Source organism: Cetorhinus maximus, chromosome 8 (assembly GCF_964194155.1).
Source record: "Cetorhinus maximus chromosome 8, sCetMax3.hap1.1, whole genome shotgun sequence".
Classification (NCBI taxonomy): domain Eukaryota; kingdom Metazoa; phylum Chordata; class Chondrichthyes; order Lamniformes; family Cetorhinidae; genus Cetorhinus; species Cetorhinus maximus.
In genome coordinates this window covers 53,257,009-53,265,714 of record NC_135886.1, presented here as the reverse complement: position 1 = coordinate 53,265,714, position 8,706 = coordinate 53,257,009, and the positions used below count along the sequence as shown (strand labels likewise).

At 46.9% G+C, this 8,706-nt stretch overlaps 1 protein-coding gene across 1 annotated transcript in view; it reads right to left on the bottom strand.

Moving 5' to 3' along the window:
* The window catches only part of LOC144683283 (cyclin-dependent kinase inhibitor 1-like), an 11,428-nt gene extending 10,229 nt beyond the window's left edge, over nucleotides 1-1,199 (bottom strand). The window contains exon 1 of the mRNA XM_078546229.1: nucleotides 801-1,199. Within this exon, the coding sequence (XP_078402355.1) occupies nucleotides 801-803 (3 nt within the window). The 5' untranslated portion in view covers nucleotides 804-1,199. The remainder of the gene's footprint in view (nucleotides 1-800) is intronic.
* Nucleotides 1,200-8,706: the final 7,507 nt, after the last annotated feature.

Genomic DNA, 8,706 nt, shown 5'->3' with positions numbered 1-8,706 from the left:
GACCGGGATCGCACTGAGACCGGGATCTGACTGTGACCGGGATCGCACTGAGACCGGGATCGCATCATGAGTATGACCGGGATCTGACTGTGACCGGGATCTGACTGTGACCGGGATCGCACTGAGACCGGGATCGCACTGAGACCGGGATCTGACTGTGACCGGGATCGCACTGAGACCGGGATCTGACTGTGACCGGGATCGCACTGAGACCGGGATCGCACTGAGACCGGGATCTGACTGTGACCGGGATCGCACTGAGACCGGGATCTGACTGACCGGGATCGCACTGAGACCGGGATCGCACTGAGACCGGGATCTGACTGTGACCGGGATCGCACTGAGACCGGGATCTGACTGACCGGGATCTGACTGTGACCGGGATCGCACTGAGACCGGGATCTGACTGTGACCGGGATCGCACTGAGACCGGGATCGCACTGAGACCGGGATCTGACTGTGACCGGGATCGCACTGAGACCGGGATCTGACTGACCGGGATCTGACTGACCGGGATCTGACTGTGACCGGGATCTGACTGACCGGGATCGCACTGTGACGGGACTGTCACTCGGTGTGTGAAAGATTAGAAATGCCCTGTCCCAAACAGGGAGAGAGCTGGGAATTGGTTGAGGGACTGAAATGTTGCAGATGTTGAAGCCGAAATTGCTCTTTCATAAAAGCAGTTTATTGATTTAAAATATTTTCAGTTCATCGCAATTTATTTCCTATTCGCTTCTATCAGGAGCCGTCTTGCATCAGACACCGAATTAACCCGTTTTCCCATTCAAGACACTCACCATGTCAACATATAAATCCTGGGTCAAATCCCAAATCAGTCTGTACCGAGCCGAGAGAAATCCCAAATCAGTCTGTACCGAGCCGAGAGAAATCCCAAATCAGTCTGTACCGAGCCGAGAGAAATCCCAAATCAGTCTGTACCGAGCCGGGAGAAATCCCAAATCAGTCTGTACCGAGCCGAGAGAAATCCCAAATCAGTCTGTACCGAGCCGGGAGATATCCCAAAGCAGTCTGTACCGAGCCGAGAGAAATCCCAAAGCAGTCTGTACCGAGCCGAGAGAAATCCCAAATCAGTCTGTACCGAGCCGGGAGATATCCCAAAGCAGTCTGTACCGAGCCGGGAGAAATCCCAAAGCAGTCTATACCGAGCCGGGGTTGCTGATTACTGGAAGTGTCAGTCTGGGGCCGGTGACTACAGCAGGTTGCGCAATGCTGCCGATCATATGATGTGTGAGCTCCGCCCAGACAGGAATTAAACCGAGACCCAAATCAGCTGGAGCCTCCTGACACCTCCCACTGAGCCCAGCCACTCGGTCCCAGGAGCAATGATTGGGACACCCTGGGTCTCAGTGCCTGCTGCCGTTTCACCCCCCCCATGTACCCTGTGGTCAACCCCGCCCCCCAGCCAAGGAACTCGACCCTCTCCCCCAACTCCAAAACCAGCGAAAGTGCAGCTTGCAGGAGTGGTGCACAGGTGAGGAGATCCAGGTATCTGTACTCCTCAAAGAGAACTGGAAGAAAACCCCATCTCTCCAAAGTGCAAAGAAAGGAAGACTTGTAGGTCTCTAACCGCCCCCCCCCCCCCCACCCCCGCCCCATGACCTGGGGTGGGGGGGGGGTCACAGAACGTATAGCCAATGAGCTTTTATTCCACATTTCGAACATCTGCAATATTTTGTTTTTTATATTAATATAGCCAATGAGGTATTTTTGACCTGTAATTTGCTATGGCATCCCCACACAGCAAGATCCCATAATCAGAGATGTGTTTTAGGAGTTGGTTGACCAGGGAGAACTCCCCCCTGCTCCCTTCAAACAGTGCCATCTGATCTTTCACATCCACCTGAGAGGGCAGGAGGGGCATTGGTTTTGCCTGTCACCTAAAAGGTGGCACTTCTGACAGTGCAGCGCTCCCTCAGTACTGCACTGGGAGGATGAAGCTTGGATTACGGGTCCTAGTCTCTGGAGTGGGGTTTGAAACGAGGCCTGACTCAGAGGGAAGTGTGCTGTAGCTGAGACACGGCTGATACCCGCAAGAGTGGACACAGGATAAATCTGTTTTACAAAGACTGATGAAGGCTGTTTTATTTCTTGTTAAATTACAAGGAGACTGGAGCTCAGTTGTTTGCAACACCCAGACAAGCTCTTTGACGTGTAGATTAACCAAGATACAGAACCTTTAATCAAGCTGATTATTAAATTATTAGCTGTTTGAAGGACAGTAACTGTTTTATTTGTAAACTCACATCAAACACAGGAGCAATCTTGACTGATGGAGAAATGTGTGAACTCATCGACTCGCTTGGTGGTGGATCCAGCAGGGGATTTATGTGGAGGAAGACATTTATTGACCCAATATCTACACCAGTGACTTGAAAACTTATTTTATCAAAAATACAAGTGCATTTTTTATTTTGGTGCCTTTTCTTTGAGTTTAAATATGTATTACTTAAAAAGCTGTGTCTAGAGGAGGTGTGGATGGCAGGATTGCAACCGTGTGAATGCTTCCATCTCCACCTGGACAGTCTGAGAGTTCTCCGTTTCTTCCTTGAACCAGTCCCCATCCACCATCAACCTCCTCTGCCTGACTGAACTTGTTTAAACTACAAGATTCTGAAGGGGTTTGATAGGGTAGCCACTGAGAGGTTGTTTTCCCCTGGCTGGGGAATCTAGAACGTCGGGGGCACAGTCTCAGGATAAGGGGCTAATCATTTAGGACTGAGATAAGGAGAAATTTCTTCACTCTAACAGTTGTGAATCTTTGAAATTCTCTACCCCAGAGGGTTGTGGATGCTCCATCATTGAATACATTTAAGGCCGGGAAACAGGTGTTTGGTCTCAGGGATTAAGGGATGTGGAAAGTGGGCAGGAAAATGGAGTTGAAGCCCAAGATCAGCCATGATTGTATTGAATGGCAGACAGCCTCAATGGTCTACTCCTGCTCCTATATCTTGTGCTCACATTGATCAGCATATCCTTCGACTCCACTCACTTCCTCCAAATAAAAGGAGTTGCATTGGGAGCCCACATGAGGTCTAGCTATGCCTACCTTTTTGTGGGTTATGTGGAACAATCTTTGTTCCTATCCTACTCAGGCCCCATTTCTCACCTCTTTTTCCAGTACACTGATGACTGCATGCATGCCATTTACTGTTCTTGACCAGAACTGGAGAATTTTGTCAACATTGTTTCCAATTTCCACCCTTCTCTTGCCTTCACGTGGTCCATGCCTTCCCTTTATCAACTTCCCTGTCTCCATTTCTGGGGGTAGGCTTTTGGCCAATATTCGCTATAAACTCACTGACCCTCAGGACTATGTTGACTACACTACCTCACGCCTGCTTCCTCTAAGGACTCTGTTCCATTCTCCCAGTTTCTCTGTATCTGTTGCACCTATTCAGACAATGCAAACTTCCACTCTTGCACGTCCAATGTGTTTTCCTTTACACTCAACCGAGGATTCCACCCCCATTTTAGTTGACAGGGCCTTCAACTGTGTCTATTCTATTTCATACGCTTCTGTTCTCAGCCCTTCCCCTGCCTCCCAAAACCATAATAGGGCTCCCCTTGTCCCCACCTTTCACCCCAACAGCCCCCATATTTAATGAATCATCTTCCTCCATTCCCACCACATCCAGTGTGATGCCACCACCAAACACATCTTCCCCTCCCTTCCCCTGTCAGCATTCCAAAGGGACCGTTCCAGCCTCAACATCCTGGTCTACTCCTCAGTCACCCCTAACACCCCCTCCCCTTCCCATGGCACCTTCCCATTCAAGCAGAGGAGATGCAACACCTCCCCTTTTACCTCCTCCCTTCTCACCATCCAAGACCCTGATCCACCTTCTGTGTGAAACAGTGGTTTAAATGTACTTCTTTCAATTTAGTATACTGTGTTCACTGATCATGAGTGCTCTTCCTTACACTGGGGAGACCAAATGTAGACTGGGTGACCTCTTTGCAGTACGTTGGCTTTCAGTCCGCAAGCATGACCCCAAGCTCCTGGTCGCCCGTCATTTGAATTTTCCACTTTGCTCCCACTCTGACCTCTCTGTCCTCAGCCTGCTGTAAGTGTTCTAATGAAACCCAATGCAAGCTCGAGGAGCAGCACCTCATCTTTCAACTGGGACTTTACAGCTTTCTGGACTGAACACAGTTCAACAATTTTAGATTATAACCTCTGCCCCAATTTAGTTTTGTATTCTCTTGCTGATTCATTTTGTTCTCTTGTTTTTCTTAATCCTTTTACTTTCCTTTTGGATGACTGTATATCCTACCATTCACACCTCTTCTAGTTACATCTTTTGTTCCTTTACTATACCTATTACCACTTTCTTTAGGCTTTAAACCATGAAATCTTTTGTCATTTAATCTCCTCTGCCGTCCACCCTATCACAGACCTTCCCTTTAGCTCTTATTCCCACCCTTCCCCTTTCACTCGCTCTAAACCATTTCTAACCTTTCTCAGTTCTGATGAGAGGCCACAGACCTGAAATGGTAACTCTCTCTCTCTCTCTCTCTCTCTCTCTGCACAGATGCTGCCTGACCTGCTGAGTGTTTCCAGCATTTTGTTTTTCTATTGCAATGAAATGCTTGGTGCATTGAAAGGCTGGGCACAAAGGCTCCAGTCATGGAACATGGAGCAGTCCAGTTCCAGCTTTGCACAGATCTCAGACTGACATCATGAAATTCTGGGCACCAAGATGGCAGGTGGAGTATTACAGTGGGGAAGTGTGGGGTTCTCCACTTTGTTAATGAGAATAGAAAAGCAGAATATTTTTAAAAGGTGTGAAGCTGGTAAATGTTGATGTTCGAGGAGATTTGGGTGCGCTCATACAAGGAACACACAAAGTTGACACACAGGTACAGTGAGCAGTTAGGAAGGCAAATGGCATGTTGGCTTTTAATGCAAGGGGAATGGAGTATAAAAGTAGGGAAGTCTTGCTACAACTGTACAGGGCATTGGTGAGACTGCACCTGGAGTACTGCGTACAATTTTGGTCTACTTTAAAAATAATTTACTTGCAGCAAAGGTTTTCTAGATTGGCCCCTGACATGAGAGGCTTGTCCAATGATGAGAAACTGAGTAAATTGGACAAATACTCTCTGGAGTTTAGAAGAATAGAGTTATCTCATTGAAACATATAAGATTCTGAAGGTGCTTGACAGAGTAGACAGTGAGAGATTGTTTTCACTGGTCGGGGAGTCTAAAACATGGGGACACAGCCTCAGGATAAGGGGCCGATCATTTAGGACTGAGATGAGAAGACATTTCTTCACTCAAAGGGTTGTGAATCTTTGGAACTCTATCCCAGAGGGTTGTGGATGCTCCATCGTTGAATACATTTAAGGCTGGGATAGACAGTTTTTTGGTCTCTCAGGGAATTAAGGGATATGAGGAGTGGGTGGGAAAATGGAGTTGAAGCCCAAGATCTTCCATGATTGTATTGAATGGCAGAGCAGGATCGACAGGCCGTATGGTCTATTCCTGCTCCTATTTCTTAAGTTCTAGGTGCTTTGCAGGCTCAGACTGCTGCCATCATGACTCTGGATAGCAGTGTTCAAAGGGGCTGGTAGGGGGTCCCAGCAGTCCAGCAATCTGTGCTCCAGCAGGTTACCAGCACTGCTGAGGTGCTGCCCCAAGGAGAGTGGCAGAGGCACCACAGGGCGTAAACCTGCTGTCCCCTCTCTATGTCAGCATCTGTGCTCCCACCTCTCCACCTCTGCCCATGCACTTGCCTGTCAGTCAGCAATATTAAATTAATTTGGGTTAAAGTTGGTATGAAATGGATGTTTTATGGTGGTTTTTATTTCAGCATTGTGATCAATGCTGTGATGGTCAGTGACAGCGAGATGGGGATGATGGAGCTGGTGTACAATGGGGACCTGTGGCTGTGTTCACAATATGTCAAATGCTGGGATGTGGATGTGTCGGTTTCCTCCTCCTCTTCCTCCTCCACTTCGTCCTGCTCCTGAGGTGCTCATTGAATCCCCTGTGGCAAGGACTGTGTCCTCATAATGACCAGGTTGTAGAGATGCAACAGACCACCACAAATCACAGTAACTGCTCCAGCGAATACTAGAGCCTTCCTCCAGAGCGGTCCAGGCAGAGGAATTGTTGCTAAAGCACCTCAATGGCCTGCTCTGTGAAGTTTCTTCTGGCAGCCTAGCAGTCAAAGTACACCATCTGGCCACATGTGGTTAGGTAACAGAGGGGATTCATCGAACAGGTGTAGATAGTACAGGAGCAGGGATGTCTTGCTGCAATTATACAGGGCCTTGGTGAGACCACACTTGGAATATTCTGTGCAGTTTTGGTCTCCTTATCTGAGGAAGGATGTTCTTGCTATAGAGGGAGTGCAGCGAAGGTTTACCAGACTGATTCCTGACATGGCGGGACTGATATATGAGGAGAGATTGAGTCGGTTAGGATTATATTCGCTGGAGATCAGAAGAATGAGGGGAGATCTCATAGAAACCTATAAAATTCTAACAGGACTAGACAGGGTAGATGCAGGAAGGGTGTTCCCGATGGTGAGGGAGTCCAGAACCAGGGGTCACAGTCTGAGGATATGGGTTAGACCATTTAGGACTGAGATGAGGAGAAATTTCTTTACCCAGAGAGTGGTGAGCCTGTGAAATTTGCTACCACAGAAAGTAGTTGAGGCCAAAACATTGTATGTTTTCAAGAAGGAGTTAGATATAGCTCTTGGGGTGAAAGGGATCAAAGGATATGGGGAGAAAGCAGGAGCAGGCTATTGAATTGGATGATGAGCCATGATCAGAATGAATGTCGGAGCAGGCTCGAAGGGCCAAATAGCCTACTCCTGCTCCTATTTTCTATGTTTCTATGTAGAGTAGATAGTCCTTGTCACCCAGCAACCACCCTCTGATTTGACATGACAAATGAACAGAAAACCATTGTAGTATGAAGGTTTCATGACTGCTGCCAGGAATTGACTACAGGCCAGTTAGCTTAACATCTGTCATAGGGAAAATATTATAAGCTATGATTAAAGACGTTATAACAGGGCACTTAGAAAAGTTTAAGGCAATCAGGCAGAGTCAACATGGTTTTGTGAAAGAAAATCATGTTTGGCCCATTGATTAGAGTTCCTTGAAGGAGTCACATGTGCTATGTATAAAGGGGAACCAGTACTGTACTGTACTTAGATTTCCAGAAGGCATTTGATAAGGCGCCACATCAAAGGTTATGGCGGAAAATAAAAGCTCATGGTATAGGGGGTAACATAATGGCATGGATAGAAGATTGGCTGGCTAACAGGAAACAGAGAGTAGGCATAAATGGGTCTTTTTCGAGTTGGCGGGATGTAACGAGTGGTGTGCCACAGGGATCAGTCCTGGGACCTTAACTGTTTATAATTTATATAAATGACTTGGATGAAGGGACAGAAGGGATGGTTGCCAAATTTGATGACGACACATAGAGGTAGGAAAGTAAATTGTGAAGAGGACGTAAGGAGGCTACAAAGTAACATAGATAAGTGTGCAGGCAAAGATCTGGCAAATGGAGTATAATGTGGGCAAATGTGATATTGTCCATTTTGGAAGGAAGAATAAAAAAGGAACATATTATCCAAATGGTGAGAGATTGCAGAGCTCTGAGGTGCAGAGGGATCTGGGTGTCTTATTGCATGAATCACAAAAGGTTAGTATGCAGGTACAGCGAATAATTAGGAAAGCTAATAGAATGTTATTATTTATTGTGAGGGGAATTGAATACAAAAGTAGGGAGGTTATACTTCAGTTGTGCTGGGCACTGGTGAGACCACATCTGGAGCACCGTGTACAGTATTGGTCTCCCTATTTAAGGAAAGCTGTAAACGTGTTAGAAGCAGTTCAGAGAAGGTTTACCAGACTAATACCGGGAATGGGCAGGTTGTCTTATGAGGAAAGGCTGGAGAGATTAGGCTTGTATCCACTGGAGTTTAGAAGAGTAAAAGGTGACTTGATTGAAACCTTTAAGATCCTGAGGGATCTTGACAAGGTGGATGTGGAGAGGATGTTTCCTCTTGTGGGAGAATCTAGAACAAGGGGTCACTGTTTAAAAATAAGGGGTCGCTTGTTTAAGACAGAGATGAGGTGAATTTTTTTCTCTCAGAGGGCCGTGAGTCTTTGGAACTCTCTTCCTCAAAAGGCAGTGGAAACAGAATCTTTGAATATTTTTAAGGCAGAGCTAGATAGATTCTTGATTAACAAGGGGGTGAAAGGGGGCAGGCAGGAGGTTACAATCAGGTCAGTCATGATCTTATTGAATGGCGGAGCAGGCTCGAGGGGCTGAGTGGCCTACTCCTGCTCCATATTTGTATGTTCGTATGGAAGCAGCATTCCCCAACACGATGTGCTGGGTGTTGTCACACACAAACTGCACCTTGCAGTGAGGCCTCTCAGCATTGCAACGTGATGCTCTGCTCAGAGAGCAAACAATATACTGCACTCTCCTGACTTAGAGAGGTCTGTTACCTCTTTGATGCACATTGAATTAAATAAATATGACCTGATAGCAATTATGGAGATGTGGCTGCAGGACGGCAAAGATTGGGTCCTTAATATTGAAGGGTACATGACATTCAAGAAGAATAGGAAGCTAGGTAAAGGTGGGAGGGGTAGCACTGTTAATCAAAGAGGGCACTGGTGCAATAGTTAGAGATGACTAACTGGTTC